This window comes from Ambystoma mexicanum, chromosome 11 (assembly GCF_040938575.1).
Source record: "Ambystoma mexicanum isolate Mex_15411 chromosome 11, UKY_AmexF1_1, whole genome shotgun sequence".
In the NCBI taxonomy this organism is placed as follows: domain Eukaryota; kingdom Metazoa; phylum Chordata; class Amphibia; order Caudata; family Ambystomatidae; genus Ambystoma; species Ambystoma mexicanum.
The window spans coordinates 700,682,995-700,702,280 of record NC_090934.1 but is presented as its reverse complement, the minus strand read 5'-3'; the positions used below and the strand labels follow the sequence as shown (position 1 = coordinate 700,702,280).

Here is a 19,286-nt window from a genome sequence, read left to right as displayed (position 1 = left end):
GATAGGTTGGGGGATTTTAGGGAAACCGGATTGAGGTTTGGGTAGAGGTTGTGGATAGGACGGGGAATGGAAGGGTTGATTGTTGCACACTTTGGATTGTACTTGGTACCAAGTAGTTATTTGCACACCACCTCCACATAGTCAGACTTAGGCCCCCCTCACAGCTCAATAACGTACAAGTCTAAACCATGCACCTAACTCTGTCCACAACTAATTAGCATTTCTTTGGCATGCAAACTTAGCTCTGGGTTTCAGTGTCCTGTCCGTGATGAAGCCGTCAAGTCTTGTGGCAGGTCCGTAGCGTTCAGTGCTGGTCCAAGAAGCTAAAAGAAATAACACAAGTTAGGGTATTGCCTCTGCATTCCCATAACCTTCTCATTCATTCCTCACACGCACAAACACACAACATTCTAATTGCCACCCGGGCTCAAAATCGTGGGCTTTAGAGTGTGCCAAAGTTTGCCACTCTTTGGGGCTTTTCCACTTGTTCCAGATGTGGAAAGAATGCCAATGTTACTTCCCACAGGGGTCTTCCTTCAGACCGCCGCGGTAACTTTTGCCCATGTGTTTTCGCCTCCCGTGTGCCGAGTTTTCCCTGGTTCCAGGAGGCGGGAACACACGGTGCGGTTCGGTTCCCCACTACGAATGCTAGCGCGGGTAGAGACGCGCCTAGGACACGCCCACTTATCTTGGCTGTAGGCGCAGGGGCTAGGAGTTTTGCGGGCTAAAGCCCCCTGCGCTTCTCCCCCGATCCCTCTGATTCCCCAAGATGGGTTAAAGACTTATCTTGCAGGAGCGAGGGGCCGAACTGCTTTTCCGGCGGGGCGGGGCCCCTCGCGACTGATTCTGGAGGAGCTGGGCTTTGCACGTCCTCTCCTTCCGAAGTCTCAAGCGCAAGCCCCGTGCCTCGGGGCTTGCGCATGCGCGTTGATGTGCCACACCCTGCTGGACTCCTGATTGGCTCGTGGCGCCCCCGAGCATGCTGGGAGTTGTAGGCAGGAGACTGCTTCTGCTGGGAGCTGTAGTTTTTGAAGGCTGCTTTTCTGCAAAAGGGGCACAGCAGCCTTTTAAATGGGTACAGCTTTCTGGATCCAACTTGTACGTGCATCACAGCCCCCACCATGCCCCTCTGCACCCTTTGTCTTGGCTTGGTCTTGGCTTTGGCCCTGACAGCACTCCCCCTCCCACGGAAGGTAGGCCCTCCGGGTTTATCTGGATAATTCTTGTGGAAAGTGCGCAACAATCTTGGAGCATGAACGTGATGTGAAGGCTCCCACGAGCGCTCTTCAGGTCCATACCCCACCCAGTCCACTAAATAATACAATTGGCCGTTCGTGCTCTTTTTGGAGTTCAAAATTGCACGTACCTCATATTCAGGTTCCCCGTGAACAATTATCGGGGGGGTTTTTTTAACGGGAGTTCCATGCGGGGCAGGTTTTAGTAGGGACGTGTGGAATGTGGGATGAATTTTCATTTGGGAGGGTAATTCCAATCGAATTGCAACTGGATTCACGATCTGTACAATCGGGAATGGGCCTAAGTAGCGGGGCTGTAATTTCCGGGGACCATCCAATCGAATATTGCGGGTGGAAAGCCACACCTTGTCACCCACACGATAGGGAGGACTGGCACGGCGGTTTTTGTCTGCATAATACTTATAAGAGTTTTTTGCTCTAACGAGATTACCTTGTACCTCCTTCCAAACTTGCTCAATTTCTATCCGTTGTCCCGCTAGTGTGGGCAATTCCACTTCTAAGGATGGGACAGCTACGGGAAGAATACGTGGATGTCGTCCATAAAGACAGTAAAAAGGAGTCTTTTTGGTGGACGTGTGTAAGGCATTATTGTAGGCTAGTTCAGCTAACCAAGTATGCTGGACCCAAGTGTTTTCCCTGCTTGTAGCAAAGCAACGCAAGTATTGCTCGAGCCCTTGATTTACACGCTCGGTTTGGCCGTCAGTCTCGGGATGATACCCGGATGACAAATGGACTTCCATCCCAACGATCCTACAAAACTCACGCCAAAATCGTGAAATGAATTGTGGGCCTCTGTCAGTGATAACATGGTGTGGAAGCCCGTGTAGGCGAATGACGTTTTGCAGGAAGAGTTCTGCAATTGCACTAGCGGTTGGGACTCCCTTGCAAGGAACAAAATGGGCCATTTTTGAAAAGGTATCTACTACAACCAATATTGACGTGTAACCCTGTATCGGCGGGAGATCCACAATGAGGTCCATGGTTACAGTATGCCATGGTACGTCTGGAGTTGATAAAGGACGCAGAAGGCCTGCAGGTCTTTGGTGACTGGCCTTATTGCGGGCACAGGTGTCACACTTCAATATGTGTTGCTGAACATCTTGTCGCCACTTCGGCCACCAGAAGTATCTAGCCACCAGCTCTTGTGTTTTTGACCTTCCCGGATGACCTACAAGGGATGAATCATGACACCATAACATGGCCTTTTCCCGGAGTGCCGCAGTAGGCAAATACAGAGCATGAGCGTGGTAGGGAAGCCCTGCAAGAACTACATTCCGAGGGTCCTGTTTGCACCAATGGTGCAGTTCTTGCATAGAGAATTCTTTCTGAATTCCTTCAAAGAAATCAGAGGTCGCCCCAATAATATGAGCGGGAGGAATTATTGATTGGGGCGTGGGGTTCGCCTCTCGAACTGTCGGCTCGGGATAGCGTGACAAGATGTCAGCTTTCTGGTTGCTGTTTCCGGGCCTATATGTGATGATAAAGTCGAACTCCGCGAAATACATGGCCCAACGCAGCTGACGTGGACTCAGGGTCTTGGCGGTTTTGATAAATTGTAGGTTTCGATGGTCCGTGATTACTGTTATCGTATGACGTGCACCCATCAGATAATGCCGCCATTCGCTAAATGCTGCTTTTATTGCCAGCAGTTCTCGATCTGCGATGATATAATTCACCTCAGCTGGCAGCAGCTTTCTAGAATAATAGGCCACCGGATGTAACAAACCCGTCATTGGATCCCTTTGGGACAGAACGGCCCCCAAAGCATAACTGGAGGCGTCCGTTTCAACCACAAATGGTCTGGACAAGTCTGGGTGTTTTAGTACCGGAGCGTCAGTGAAGGCCTTTTTGAGCCGATTAAAACCCTGTTCGGCTGAGGCATCCCAAACAAACGGGCAGCCCTTACGAAGAAGCTTCGTGATTGGAGTAACCAATGCTGAAAAGTTCTTAACAAAGCGTCTGTAAAAATTCGCAAATCCTAGAAAGGATTGTATATCCTTCACATTAGCAGGGGATGCCCAATCTAAAATTGCCTGCACCTTTTTGGTATCCATTTGAACGCCGGTTGGAGTTAGGAAATAACCTAAGAACTCCACAGTGGTACAGTGAAACTCGCACTTTTCTAGCTTTGCGTAAAGATGATGTTCTCGCAACCTTTGCAACACCGCACGTACATGTCGGACATGTTCCTGGAGACTACTGGAATAGATGAGGATGTCGTCAATGTACACAACAGCACATACATCTAAATATTCCCGAAGTACCTCATCCAGGAAATGTTGAAAGGCGGCGGGGGCGTTACAGAGGCCGAATGGCATGACCTGATATTCATACAATCCGAACTTGGTTCGGAAGGCGGTCTTCCACTCGTCTCCTTCACGTACCCGTACCAAGTGGTATGCGCCTCGAAGGTCCAACTTGGTATAGATGACCGCATCTCTGACTTGGTCTAGAAGTACTGGGATTAGAGGGAGCGGATAACGGTTTTTAATGGTTATCCGGTTCACTCCGCGGTAATCAATACAAGTCCGGAGCTCCCCAGACTTCTTCGGTACGAAGAACAGAGGTGACGAAACCGGAGAATTAGAGTGCCGAATAAAACCACTCTTGAGGTTTGATGCTATGTATTCCCGGAGGTGGTCGTTCTCAGCCTCGGTCAAAGCGTAGATGCGGCTGCATGGCAATACCGCTCCTGGCTCCAGGTCTATCCGGCAATCGAAGGGCCGGTGTGGAGGTAAAGACTCAGCGGCCTGTTTATTAAAAACATCCGCAAAGTCGGCATACTCTTGAGGCAGATCTTCAGGACGTACCTCTGGTTGACTGTTAGCAATGCAGACGGAGCGTATGTCCGGCAAAGCCCTTTTTAAGCAATGTTCTTTGCAATATGGAGAATTCAGGTCTATCGATCCTGAGGTCCATTGAATATGAGGGTCATGCTTCTTTAACCATGGCAAACCTAGGATAAGCCCAAATTGCGGGGCAGCAATAATGTCAAAGGCAATCTTTTCTGTATGCCCATCTCCACACCGAAGGATTATAACACAGGTACTATGGGTGACAGGACCTGAACTAAGGGGGGTACCGTCAACTGCATGTACCAGTTCTGAAGCAGGTTTACATTGCACCGGAATTCCTAAAGTACCCACAAACTGGGCATCGATGAAATTACCAGTTGCACCCGAGTCGATTAGTAGTGTAACCTGTTTCCTCTTAGTCAAGAACTCTAAGCAACCCTTCTGAGTGATATAGGGGCCATGATTCGAATAGCCTGCAACTGGGGCCCTGCTGACTAGGCTCGGCCGGGTGACCCCCACTACCGACGAGCCAAGGCGTTTCCCTGGGTTTTTGGTTTGGCGGGGCATTCGCGAACGAAATGCCCAGCCTTACCGCAATACATACAGACCCCATCTTTTCTTCTCTGCTCTTTCTCTTCTTTTGTTAGGGGGCCCCGGATGGAGCCGATTTGCATCGGCTCATCCCCCTCAGATTTGTCCACCGTCCCACGAGATCCTTTAAACTGGTCTAACCGTGGTACAGGACGAGATTCTCCTCTTCTCTTGTCGCCTCGCCTTTCCGCCAAGCGGTGGTCAAGACGCAAGGCTAAGTTGATCATATCCGAACACTCTCTTGGCTGTGGATCAACCTGAGCTATAAGATCTTTTAACTCGTCTTTTAACCCCTGATAAAACAGGGACATCCTCTTTTCTCTGGGCCATTCGGCTTCTGCTACTAGCCGGTTGAACTGCGTAACATAAGTCACCAGTTCCCTATTGCCTTGCCTTAAACTCAGCAGTTCCCGATCCTTGCAGAGGGTGGCTGCCTGTCGGTTAAAGATCTTCTCAAATTCCCCTAGAAACTCATCCCAGTCATACAGGACAGCATCGTCCTTTTGAACCAAAGGATTCGCCCAAGAGGCGGCGTCCCCTGTAAGGTACGATATCACGAAGGCTGTACGTGCTTGAGCAGACCGAAAGGCTGATGCCTTGGTGAGAAAGTGGAGACGACATTGGGTCAAAAACGTAGAGAATCTTTGCGGGTCCCCTGCATATCTCTCTGGAGGTGCAAGGGGAACTATGGCTTCCGGGGTTACATGTACCTGTACCGGGGTAGACGGTTGACCAGGTAAGGGCGATGCTTGGGCAGCTAGATTCCGCACCTGCGCGGACAAAGTTGCATATTCTTGCCTGGATGCGGCTAACTCCCCTTGCAAATCCTGCAAGGCTTTAGCAATCTCTTCCATGACTTGTTGTGAGGGTTGGCTGTGTCGCTCAGGCGCCTGGAAAATACGTGGGCTTGCGCTTCTGTCAGAGCACTCTGGTCCTAGGCGCAGGAGCGACGCAGTACCAACCACCCCCACTATGGTCGTGGAGCCTGCAAGTCGAAGCTTACGCAGGCTACCCGGACCAGAGCAGGGAAGGAGGGTTAGGGTCTCGTTGATTGGATAGGTTGGGGGATTTTAGGGAAACCGGATTGAGGTTTGGGTAGAGGTTGTGGATAGGACGGGGAATGGAAGGGTTGATTGTTGCACACTTTGGATTGTACTTGGTACCAAGTAGTTATTTGCACACCACCTCCACATAGTCAGACTTAGGCCCCCCTCACAGCTCAATAACGTACAAGTCTAAACCATGCACCTAACTCTGTCCACAACTAATTAGCATTTCTTTGGCATGCAAACTTAGCTCTGGGTTTCAGTGTCCTGTCCGTGATGAAGCCGTCAAGTCTTGTGGCAGGTCCGTAGCGTTCAGTGCTGGTCCAAGAAGCTAAAAGAAATAACACAAGTTAGGGTATTGCCTCTGCATTCCCATAACCTTCTCATTCATTCCTCACACGCACAAACACACAACATTCTAATTGCCACCCGGGCTCAAAATCGTGGGCTTTAGAGTGTGCCAAAGTTTGCCACTCTTTGGGGCTTTTCCACTTGTTCCAGATGTGGAAAGAATGCCAATGTTACTTCCCACAGGGGTCTTCCTTCAGACCGCCGCGGTAACTTTTGCCCATGTGTTTTCGCCTCCCGTGTGCCGAGTTTTCCCTGGTTCCATGAGGCGGGAACACACGGTGCGGTTCGGTTCCCCACTACGAATGCTAGCCCGGGTAGAGACGCGCCTAGGACACGCCCACTTATCTTGGCTGTAGGCGCAGGGGCTAGGAGTTTTGCGGGCTAAAGCCCCCTGCGCTTCTCCCCCGATCCCTCTGATTCCCCAAGATGGGTTAAAGACTTATCTTGCAGGAGCGAGGGGCCGAACTGCTTTTCCGGCGGGGCGGGGCCCCTCGCGACTGATTCTGGAGGAGCTGGGCTTTGCACGTCCTCTCCTTCCGAAGTCTCAAGCGCAAGCCCCGTGCCTCGGGGCTTGCGCATGCGCGTTGATGTGCCACACCCTGCTGGACTCCTGATTGGCTCGTGGCGCCCCCGAGCATGCTGGGAGTTGTAGGCAGGAGACTGCTTCTGCTGGGAGCTGTAGTTTTTGAAGGCTGCTTTTCTGCAAAAGGGGCACAGCAGCCTTTTAAATGGGTACAGCTTTCTGGATCCAACTTGTACGTGCATCACAGCCCCCACCATGCCCCTCTGCACCCTTTGTCTTGGCTTGGTCTTGGCTTTGGCCCTGACACACAGAGTTCAAAATCACATTAAAATACATGAGAGAGTGGGAAAAAGAGTCTCACTCTCTCCAGGTTAAAAAAATCAAGTCCTCAAAATCCAGAAAAGTTGCTGGGGGTCTTTAAGGTGGAGGGAATTATCACGTTTCTGAGAATTCTCCCTAACAGCGAGGAGCAGTTACCAAGCCGTGGGTCTAAGGAGCGAGAAGGGCTCTAGAAACGTGTGGCTGTACCAGAGACCCCTTCATGGAGGAAGGGTGTGGGTCCTTAAGCAGCCAGAAGTAGCAGAAGCCATGGTAGAGGTGGTAGAAGCAGTGCGAGACCCAGAGCAGGTGTTTGAAGAAGCCGGTGAGTGAAGCTCGGCGTTCTGATACCTTGCGCAAGCATTGCCGGCAACAGTATCTAGTCCCCCATTCACTCGCGTAGGAGTAAAGTGAGTAGAAGTTGTTCATTGAACTTGTATTACTTGAATAATGGGAAGTCTTTTTCACTAGCGTAGAAAGGAAATACTGCTTACATCCATTGTTCACTATTTTTAGACTGTTACTATCTGAAGGAGCGTTCACGTGTCACCAATTAAGGAAGGTGAACGTAACAAAGATCATTACCACATACCTAACTTTTCTTAATCCCTTGTTGAAACCTTTAACTTGTGAATATACATCAAGAAGTGGTTGTGTGTGCCGACATGTGATTTCTGAAGAAAGACAGCATTCTATTATTTACTTTAACAAGGCATACCTTTAACAAATAAGAAGTTAGTGTATATAATGCTGAATGTGTATATATTGCTGAACCAGAGAACAAGCATTGCCCAAGCCAAAAGGCTCCCCATATTAACAGCACTACCAGCCTGTTCTGAAGTTGTAAAACAATCTATCTGGACTCTGAAGTTACCAACAGCTAATTAGCCTAAGATGCAAGTGTACAAGAATTAGCTGACGCTAAGAGAGTGGTACCAAGGCTTGTGGGTAATTACTTAGGCTGATAGCTGGCAGAAAGGTATAGGTAAAGCTCGTTGAGGGAAACTGACTGCTTGTAAAGACTATTTTCAAATCGACACAACCTGTAGTGCCAAAGACTGTGGCGGACAGAGAGAACGGAGTCTTAAAGGCAAACTCAGGTTATTTTTGTGGCAGACAGACAAGAGAGGCAAAGAGGCTGCACCTTTTGAAAGTAAAGGAGATATTCAGAGGAAGAGCGCCTTGCCTACCAGAGTGTGTTGAAGTACTTTAAAGTATATCTTGTCGAAGCCTGTCTAAAAGTCCAAATCACTGAATCTGTGGTAGTAGTCCAAAGTACTGAAGCGGTGGTGCTATATCAAATTGTCAGTAGATGCAACATTGCAGTATTCTAAACAAGTTGCAGTACTGTGAGACAAAGGTTACAATTCTCATGGTAAAAGAAAAGTAGAAGTGTGGTTGTAGGAGTGGGATCGGCAGCACTGAGAAGTCATTCTGACAGATATACCATTGTGAATACTAAAGACTGTAACTAAAGAATTCTTAACTGTTGATCAAGCACTGTATATTACTAAATGTGTGGATATTGCATTTTCTTTTGAACTGTGGCAAATCTTCTTGAAGAGTTGACAAAGCATTGTGGCCAGGATTAACATTGGTGCTATTTTTCTGGAAGTACAAAGTGGATCTTTCACACAGGAGAAGAGATTTGTTGTTAGTGGAACTTTGGTTAATGAACTCCTAATCTGACTTTGAAACATAAAGAACTAATTCAAGACATTGCTTTCTTTGGTTGAACATTTGCAGAAATGACTTTGAATCCTGGAGAAGGGAATTACCCAGGACATTAGAAGGCCATTTAGAAACTGAATATTGTTCAAGTCATGTGGTATTGCCATACATTTTCTTTATATGTGTGTTGCTTAGTGTGAGGGCCAGTTATCCTGTGTTAGTGTGTTCCCTTAGTTTTGGGTTAGGCAGATAATTCCTCAGCATAGTAGAGACAGTGAGGCATTTTTAAAAATATTATTTTAAGACCAAAATGGCATACTTTGATAAATCATCAAACAGTTGTCCTCCTTGCATTACTGACCCCTCACAGCAGTCCCCGCTGCTTTGTCTCTTGCTGCAGCTGACCACCCGCACCCTGGTTTCTCTGACATTGTGTCGGTTTCACCCCTCAGTTGCCTACCATGGCATGCTTCCCTTCAAAGTAGTGCTCAGTGGTCCTACGGTATACAGTTCACCCCCTCTCCTTCCTCTCATCAGCTGCAGCCTGTCTGCTTTTGAACTTCCTGGTTTGCTTACGTATTTGCGATTGTGAAGGGAGTGCTCTGTTCAGAGAAAGTGAACAAGGGAGCTGGAACCTTTAAGCAAGCAATAATTGTATTGCAGGTAAAAAATTGGGAAAACCAGGGAATCCCAAACATGGGAGGTAGTGAGCAAGAACAAGCATTGACAACAGCCAGCAGGAAAGGGGCAAGAACCCAATATTGGCGGATGGGAAAACTCTAAAAAGTTTGGCAAAATCCTGGCAGGAGAGTATACCAGGCACATTGAACGCAGGTCTGGGACTAGCACCCCAATACACAAACATGCGCTTTTGACAAGCGCTGGCAGGAGAGTACACCAGGCATGTGAAGAGAATACAAGACTGTAAAGTATAATACAAGTAACCTTGAGTAATACCAGGCAGGCAAGTATACCAGGTGTGTTATTTTTGAGAATTGTGAATTGAGATGCTTAAATAAAAACTGACAGGAGAGTACACCAGGTAGACTGTTTTGAAAGACATTAAAACTGTACATGTTTGAATCATTACGTCAAGAGAGGAGACACAATCTCTTGACCCTGTGAAGTCTGCAAACAAGAGAGAGGAAGTTCTGTTCTTTGAGAGAGAAGGTACATTTAAACTTGTGGTTGTCAAGAGAGGAAAATATATATTTTGATGCTGCAAGCCTTGTGAACAGGAGGAAAAGAGATTTCTTTATTTATGGCAACATTGGAAAACCAGAAGAAGGAAGTGAAGACCTGTTGATATCTTGAGACTCTGTGTTATAAAGGAACTGTGTAATTCTAGGGTAAGGGAATCCCTTTCATATCCTTGTTGATATTTTTACTCATCATTAGTAATATGGAGTGCCTCCATATTACTAATGATGAGTAAACTTTTATCCTCGAGACAGTGTTCTTCAGCACAATCATGTAAGTCTGCCAATCTTGGCAGACTTACATGATTGTGCTGAAGAACACTGTCTCAAGGATAAAAGTTTACTCATCATTAGTAATATGTAGGCATACCTGGCATCCCCGCACAAAGTATGTGAAGAAAAGACTTGTCTGTGGATACCCACAGTTTATGTGGATGCGTGTTCCTACCATATTACAAATACGGGAAGGAAGAATCGGTTGCTGTCATTGGGAACACCTGGGTGAATGTTCTCCCCAAACCCTCTGCTGGTTACAAAATAGGTCCCTGAAGTAGTCAGGTGGCAGATCTGACGGTAATTTATCAAACCATCCGTACAGCAGTAAACCACCAACCCACAGAGCTAGTAATTATCACTGATTCTGATTATGTGCGAAACAGCTTCATGGAACACCTGATATTTTGGAAAAACAGAAGCATGCTTTGTGCAGATAATAAAATGCTAAAAATGGTAGATTGATCCAGACGATTGATGATCTGGTGACGTCTAATGAGATTACCATCTATTGTAAGAAGATCAAAGGTCATTCGAACATAGGTCTTGATAAAACTTAAAATGATTTGGCCGATTAATTGGCAGAAACAGGAGCTCTACACAGGGAATTCATTGATATGGAACACCTCCTGGGAGAATTCCAAGTCACGGCAGTGACCAGATCACAAACTCACACTGGCCAGTATTAGATATGTGACATATGAGGCAAAGGTCCTATGGGACTCCATGGGAACGGGGAGTTGCCGGCGTCTACGCCACTCAGAATATCCCAGTAACACTGGGATATTGGGTGGCGGAGACGGTATGGTAGTTCACTGATATCAAGCCGGTATTACAGCGAGATATCGGGGAAATTATAATTAGCCCCATAGTGTTGTAATGCATATTAGCACCCTGGTGGGGAAAGCGAGCCAATCAGGTGGCTAGGAGCGTGGGCTTGAACCGCTGATGAAAGCCCACATTCATCCCACCTGACGGCCGGCTCCCCCAATGCCATCTTCCCCGCACCCTCCATCCCATTTTTTTGTTTTTCTCCCCCTCCAATCTCCCACTTCCCTTATTTCTGCAGCAGCAGGACTCCCCGCTGCCGCAGCTCCTTCCTCTCCTGCAGGCCGCCATGGAACGGGAAGAGGGGCTCAGCACGGAACCCTACTTCCCTTTCCGCGTGCGTCCTGTTGTTCAAAGGAAAATACTTTTTTTTAGCACCTAAGTTTACCACTTTGGCAACTTGTGGTGCTAATAGCCTTAATCCCCCGTTCGAAGGGCTGGCAGCCCCATGCAAAACACCATAGAATGCACTGTTATAAAGCTGTATGATGTCAGATTGTAATCTATCAGAAACCCAAAGCAATGCTCTCCAAGACATTCATGGTGCTCTGAGGCCTTACCAATTATTCTAAGTAACACAGCACAACATACTATTCAGTGTTTGAATTATCTGCAATTCTTTAATACATGTACATTACAAGAGTGGCTGAAGAAAGATTAACAGCCTCCCTTAGAACATTAAAATTTGAATATTTTGTTTGAAAATTGTTTTAACGTGGAAATATTTTGTTTTTATTTTGCAGCAGCAACATGATTTTGGATGATTATAACATTATCACAGAGGATAACCAGGTATTGTGCGTTGATGACTACTGCCTGAATTAAAAGTAATTTTCACAAATATGTCTTTTACATAGGGTCTGGTTTTAAGGATCATGCCTTCATTTTAGATTTATTGTAGTGAGTGCAAATATAGGTGTTCTTTGAGGTAACAGTTTGCAAAAACACACTTGCAATATTAGGTCATTCACATCAGCACAACATCACGTGACATGGCACAGAACTGCAAAAATGTCATGGAAGCCACTAATCAAAAGTGGTTGTTAAAAATGTGGCTGTAATCTTAATTGTACATATCGGGATACCCTTTATTGAACTAGCAAATAAATAAAATAGATCATGGGACACATTCACTTTTGACATCACCAAGGTCTTTGCTAGAAGCAAATTTGAGACAATTTATGGTGCCAATTGGAACATTAAGGGACAGGAGCTGGTACTGAGGTGGTGCAGTCTCAGTTGTCTGTTCATCCTGTCTATTTCTGTGAGAGGAGGAGCCGAGTCCCACTTCAAAAACCTTTGTTTACTGCGCAGCGGGCGCTGAGGTGGTGCAGTCTCAGCATTCTGTTCATCCTGTGTCTATTGCTGTGAGAGGAGGAGCTGAGTCCCTCTTCGAAAACACCTGTTTACCGCAGGGCGGGCACAGAGCTAGTGCTGAGGCGGTGCAGTCTCAGCAGTCTATTCATCCTGTCTATTGCTGTTAGAGGAGGAGCTGAGTCCCACTTCAAAAACCCCTCTTTACCGTGGAGTGGGCGCAGAGCTGGTGCTGAGGTGACGCAGTCTCCTGCGTTGTCCGGCGCTTCGGACCCTCTTGTGTGGTCATCCCTTACTTCATTGCCCTGACAGTTGATACCGGATTGGGGATGTCGCCTGCCGGCCCACTAACCCGGAGGAAGTTGAGGCAATTGAGCGCGGACACCTGCCTTATTGAAGAGGTAAGTGACACCTCCACACCCTGTGTTACAAGTACTGAGCCGCTGCAGTTGTCAACCATTGGAAATGTTGCCAATATTGAAAACACGGCTCATGATTACACTGATGCAGATGCGATTCCAATTATGTGTACACAGGGAACATCAACCTGGTCAGTGGCACACTCTAGAAACCAAACCGTGTACACGGAACATGCACTGCCCCCTCACCTGACGTCTAGTTCCTTGACTTCGGGCTCAGTATTTCTAGCTCATCCCACTATATTAACAACTGGCTTTCAGGAGCATGAATGCGAAAATACGATAAAGTAAAAAGCACCTACTTTAACTGGGTCGACAGAAGCCTTGACTGCCTCTGTGGTGGGACACTTGGCTGTGCTATCTGGGGGATTGAAAGTGCTTGACTCGCTGTGCATCGTAAATGGGTGATGCAATTTCCAAGGTGAGGAACTCAAAAATGAAAGTAAAAGTTCGAGCGTGAAGGAAATCCCTCCTATGCATGTGCGTGAGACCTCACGAGAAAACCTGGATATGGAACCAAATGTGAATTACCCCTTTGACTCTATATCATTGGAAAGGGTATTTGCAAACCCAGCCCTTTACCCACCACCGAACTGCAGAAGAGCCAGAACATAAGTGTTATCTATTCTTCTTCAACACAAGAAATTCAACATGCTCTTGCTTGCATGCTCTTATCCCACGACATAGGAGAAATTAAAACTTGTTAGGCAAAGTCTGTATGCAGTACCCTCTGGGAACACTACAAACAACTATGAATACAGGTGTAGGAAACCCAACCTTTGGTATAAGCTTGTACTTACACAACTGTGAATCTTTGTGTAACTGCACTACAGCTCACATTTCCCCTCTTGAGATAAGCCTGGCTGCTCAACACGCTACCAAAACTGTGTAGTACAGACTTAGACCAAAGGTTGGTTTGCTTACACCTGTAGTCATAGTTGCTTGTAGTGGCCCCAGAGGGTGCTGCATTCAAACTTTGCCTAACACCCATTCATTCCAGCCTAGCTGCCACTCACCCAGCAGGGTGGCTGTCCTTGCTGGACAGTCAGCCAGCAAATTGCCACAGAGTGCATTAGGGTATCCTAGGAGACTGAGCACAGGGAGTTTCGGGCACCTCCCTCACTTCCTGCCTACCCCCAGACACTCTGGATTCAGAGGCGGGTTTCACTCCTGAAGCCCGCCAAAGGCGAATGAACAAAGAGACCAAACCTGGTTTGACACACAGAGAAAAACTCAAGAAGGATATTTCCACAAAGAAAAGGCGAAAAAAGAATACCGGGGACAATTTTAACAAAGGAGGCCCAGCACCATTTTCAAAGACATGGCACCCACGATTTAACGTTACCGGAGCTGCGTACAGTTCACAGTCGTGGTAAATCATGTTAGTTCATAGCAAAACCACTGCCACCAGCCATTCTGAGAGGAAAGGGTAACATATAAATATGAGTAACTAGACACAGGGGATACAAAGTAACCCCTCCGGTACTCTATTGTAAGATAGGGTGTGCTGGGTCTAGAATTTTACAGGACTACGTGAAGTCAATTTCACTCCACTGTTCTTGGAAACAGTAGTTGATCCCAGAAGGTATTTAAACCTTGGGAAATCTAAAAGACTTCCCTGTGTCACTGCACTGAAGGTGCTGTGTGACACAATTGAAAAAGATGATGCCTATGGAGTTTGTTAGACTCCATAACCAAAAAGACACACAAGAGGTAACATTCACACAAAAATACATGAGTGGGAAAAAAGCCTCACACTTTCTCTAGGTTAAAAAAATCAAGTCCTCAAAATCCAGCAAAGTTGCTTGGGGTCTCTAAGGTGGAGGGAATTAACACATTTTTGAGAATTCTCCCTAACAAAACTCATCTCGCATCATATTCCAGAACATCTCATGCGGATACAATCGATTCGAGAATATTGAAAGAAGAGACTGCACTCTCCTGCAATGCAGGGACACGTGAGAAATCAATCAGCTTTTAAATAACCACAGATCTCTGTCAAAAACAGCAAGAACGCCAACCTTCTAGCAACCATCGTCTAGATCAAGGTCCTTATGAGACGGATGACTGCAATGGAAACGCATCAGCTCAATCAGAGTATTCACAAAACTCCTGTGGCAATCATGCTAAAGAGGATGATTAAATGTTTCATCAAGATTGTGCTAATTATCAAGTGCATATAACACCAGAAGTAATAGCACAACTGAAAAATAACATCATACCCATCTTGTGCATTTCCATGACTCCATTCCTCAAACTATATGAGGTAATTCATGACACCCTAAAGGATCAAGCGACATTGCTAGCCATGTCACACACCAAATTGATATTTCTAGATGGCATAGCAAAGTAAATGCATAACTAGATCAGGAAGCTGAGACTTCTCTCATGTGGAAAAATAGGTTGTGTGATCTAGCAAGGAGAAAGGAGTCAGACAAAGTTGCGCTAATGACCGCTGTCTTAGAAAATTGCAAATGGATGTCACAACTAACTTGATCACAACAAACAATGAACCTGCAACCCCCAAATAGTGACAAGCATTCATCAAACCTATTAAATCCCCAAATGCATAATGGAAATGCTCACAAGCATATGACAACTGATACCACACAAAGGCCAGCTGAAAAACTATGTAATACGGATCCTAGGATGGCAACAGAAGTGCTCGATGTTGAAACTGAGCCCAGGCAAATGCCAAACATCTCTTCTATCAACAAAAGGCACATGGAAAATCGGGGAAATCAGTATAACTCAAAATTGGAAGAATCAATTGGCATAACCTCGAGGGCACAAGTGGTAACTCAACCAATTAATATTCAAGCAACATCAGCAGCGACAGTGCAGCTCTCAGAGACGAGACCAACCCAAGAGAACCTGATGACTTTTGACATATTTCAGAAAAAAACTACCACGAAGAGCCAACCACCACAGGCTCTAGTGACAATTCAGAAGACCTCATTAAATGAACCACAATTGAAGAAGTAAAAAGCATACGTATTGTCCACAAACCAAAAACGAATGGGTCAAGAGTTTTTCTGCACATTATAAGAATCCCTCCAACAGAAGCAAAAGAAAAAACGATAATGGCTCCAAAGATTTCAAACAGACTGACTACTGAGACTTCAAACACAAAAGGTTGATGTCAACCACTGATACCCTCAAATGAGCCATCAAATAACCTGACAAGAGATGTCAATGCGACGGATACAATAAATTTAAACAATACATCAGATTTGAAATGTGAAGAAAACAAAATATTATGAAGGCATCTCTGAATTACTAAATGAAATTGCTATACAGGAAAATAAAGTGAACCCAACTATAACTGAGGAAGTAGAGACGATAAACATAAGATGTCACGAAATGAGTGCAATGCATGATGATGACCAGAATACATCGAGCAAGGTTATCATGACACAAAGATGGCGTTCCAAATTTCCCCACAAGATATTTCTAACTCTGGAACAGAAACGATCCATTGCTCAAGAAAAAAGAAAAACACAGCCAGTTCTACCAAAGATAAATTACACATTGCATGAAAAAAACAGAGTCCAAGAAAAATGATATGGACCATACAAACAATCTAGAGTCAATTGAAAGAATACTACATTCTAAAGATAACCTGATACTAAATCGCAGAAATGTTGTAATATTACTACACCACAGTCCTAAAGTCAGATACATTACATCTGAGGACATTAGATCATCTAAATCATGAACGAAAGGCATACTGATTGGGTGATCCTACACCTAAGGTCCCCTTTAGTTATGAAACGCCTACTGGAATCCACTACTGACTTCTTGCCACTGGGCTTTGAAATGCGAATTCATGAAAGGAAACCAATGGAGTGACATGCAAGTAAAAGGCATGGTGAAGTAACAGTCTCAGAAACTCATAAATCTAGACATGATGCCAAACCACTGCTGTCGACAAGAGAAGATGACTGGACGCGTGAAATGAGGGAGCAACCTCCATATATATATGTGTTGAAACACCATGTCAGAATGAGCCAAAACGGGCTGGGATGCAGGCCCAAAACATGGATGAATGTAAGTGGAAATGGATTTCTGAAGCCCTGGCCCCTGAGATGGAGGACAAGAGCCAGAAAGATAATGAACAAACTCCATTATGTATAGGATCTTGGAACTCTGAAGGCTTTAATAATCAAAAGCTAGACCTAAAGAAGTATGACATTTTTTGTATACAAGAAACCTGGCTCAGACAGACTCCATGTTGTGATGGATATGTATATTATCTAAACCCTGCCAGGAAAGGACACTCTGGTCGACCCTAATTGGGTCTCCTTACACTCATTAAAAGTGGATCTAGTCTAACAGTAAGGGAAAATAGAAATTTAAATCTCTTCTCTCAAGTACTCATACTTGATAGTCCATCCAGGTCTAGCAAGGAACTGTAAACAATAATAATATTCAACGTATACTGAAGCCCAGACATGTGCAAGGATAAAACATTTGTCACTCTAATCATGGAAGAAATAGATCCTTTGATAATGCAATACCAAAAGTGGGATCTAAATATGAAGCTAATTGGCAACAAGGGAGATGTCTTAAGCAAACATATGTTAGAAAGGAAAGCACATGAATGGATAGTACCCACTGAAACACATAATCTGCATTTTCTGAATGAACAAACCAAGGGGGACATACCTGGACGGGCCACATGGTCCAGAGGTCAAATAAGTCGCCACCTAGATTATATATTCATCTCAGAAAAACTGCTGAGAACAGTCCAAACCTTTTGCATTAAAAATATGTCGACAAGTGACCACAACCTCCAAGAATTTATATGTGCCAAAACTTCACCAAAGAAGCAAAGGAAAACGATTAACAGCATAGAAATCACGCAATGACGAAATAGACTTAGAGTGAGAGGTAAAGACATTGAATGCATTACAAATATGTTGAGCAATGTCCAGGGGAACACGGATATGGCTCTAGAATATGCATGGCTGTTAACAAATTTCAAAGAAACAACAAGGAAGTGTGAGAAATCCTCCTTTGACCTGCTACATCTATATGATACATTAATAACACAAGCCAAGTGAAGACTTTTCTCTGACATAAGAAAAATCTGACGGAAACAGCAACCTGACATAAATAACACTTTGTCTGAAAGCCTAAAGACAAAAGTACAGAAAACAGGCTTATTGCAACAAAATCGCTCAGAGCAACAAGATACGGAAACAATCATGAAAACGATCACCAAGCAGAACACAAGGCATCTATGGGAACTTCTTAACAACAATGGTAGATTCCATCACCAAGCAGAACACAAGGCATCTATGGGAACTTCTTAACAACAATGGTAGATTCCAACTGAGTCTCCTTACTTCAAATGTTCCCTAAGAAAATTGGATTGTGTCCTTCTCAAGTTTATGTGCCGCTATATCACAAGAGCCCCAGTGGGTACCAAATAAAACAACAATGCAATGAAACTTTAATTGGAACAAGGATGACATCAAAAGAATGATCGGCAAACTGAACTCTTCGAGGGCATCAGGCCCTGATGGTCTAACCAACTGCATGTTGAAAGAAGCACCTGGATTATGAGCCAAAACTCATAGCTATCTTATTCAAAAGAATCATGCAATACAAAAGAATTCCATCCTTTTGGACAAATGCCATCATAGTTTTGATCTTTACAAAAGGAGATTGGGTAAATCCCAAACATTATTGTCCAATTGCTTTATCTGATGTCATGAGTAAAATGTTGAGCTCTATCCTACTACACGAGCTAACGTAATGGGCTAAGAAAAGTTGTCGGCTAGGTCCCTGCCAAATGGGGTTCATTAAAGGCATTGCCACAACCCTAAATCTCTTCATCTTAAACATATTGAAATTAAAGACATTATAAAAAAGAATGAAGTATTTCCTAGCGTTCATTGACTTTGAACAAGCCTTTGATGGTTTGGACAGGGGCAGACTGTGGGCTAAATTGAGAGTGGCATTGTGTCCCTGTATTCAAACGCAACAATTCAGATAAGACTAAACAATCAAGGCCAAGTCACAAACAAAATACCAACAGCTAGAGGATTAAAGCAAGGATGTCCTCTTGCATCCATATTATTCAACTAATATCTATCAGACTTTCTTGAATCCCAGAAATCTGTTGCAGCTTTTCCACCGAAACTAGCAAATCAACACATTGGATGGGTCCTATATGCAGACGATATGGTCATCAATGAGCAGACCATATTTGGGTTGCAAAGAAGATTGGATACCTTGTGGAATATACACTAGCCAATAACCTAAGAATAAACGCAAAGAAAACCTGTGTTGTAGAATTAGGAGCCAAACAGGGAAATCATAAACGGTCAAAGAGGGACTTCAACTGGCAAATAGGGGACCAACATCTCACGCAGGTAAAATCCATTGTCTATTTAGGCATCCTCTTTAATTGGAATATCAATGAGTAGGAATGGTACGACCCTCTCCGTGCCAAAACAAGATGTCTGCCTGCCAAAGCAATACTAAATCGATATGGAGAATATACATTGGTACCAGTGCTTATAGTCTATATGCAGAAGGTGGTACCAGTATAAACACATAGAGCGGAAGCACTATTAAATATGTCCTGGGAAACATGGCCAGTGCTGGAAGGTCTATTCTAGAGACAGGTACTGCGACTGCCTAAGGGGCTCGCGATCAGTGCCATCAGATACGAGCTAGGGCTACAGTTAA

At 45.0% G+C, this 19,286-nt stretch overlaps 1 protein-coding gene across 3 annotated transcripts in view; it reads left to right on the top strand.

The window, feature by feature from the left end:
* Positions 1 to 19,286, top strand: part of LOC138503670 (solute carrier family 13 member 1-like) — a 989,022-nt gene that overhangs the window by 555,624 nt on the left and 414,112 nt on the right. For all 3 annotated transcript variants that reach the window (XM_069623570.1, XM_069623569.1, XM_069623568.1), the window contains one exon: positions 11,595 to 11,643. In XM_069623570.1, coding sequence (XP_069479671.1) covers positions 11,595 to 11,643 — 49 coding nt within the window. The remainder of the gene's footprint in view (positions 1 to 11,594; positions 11,644 to 19,286) is intronic.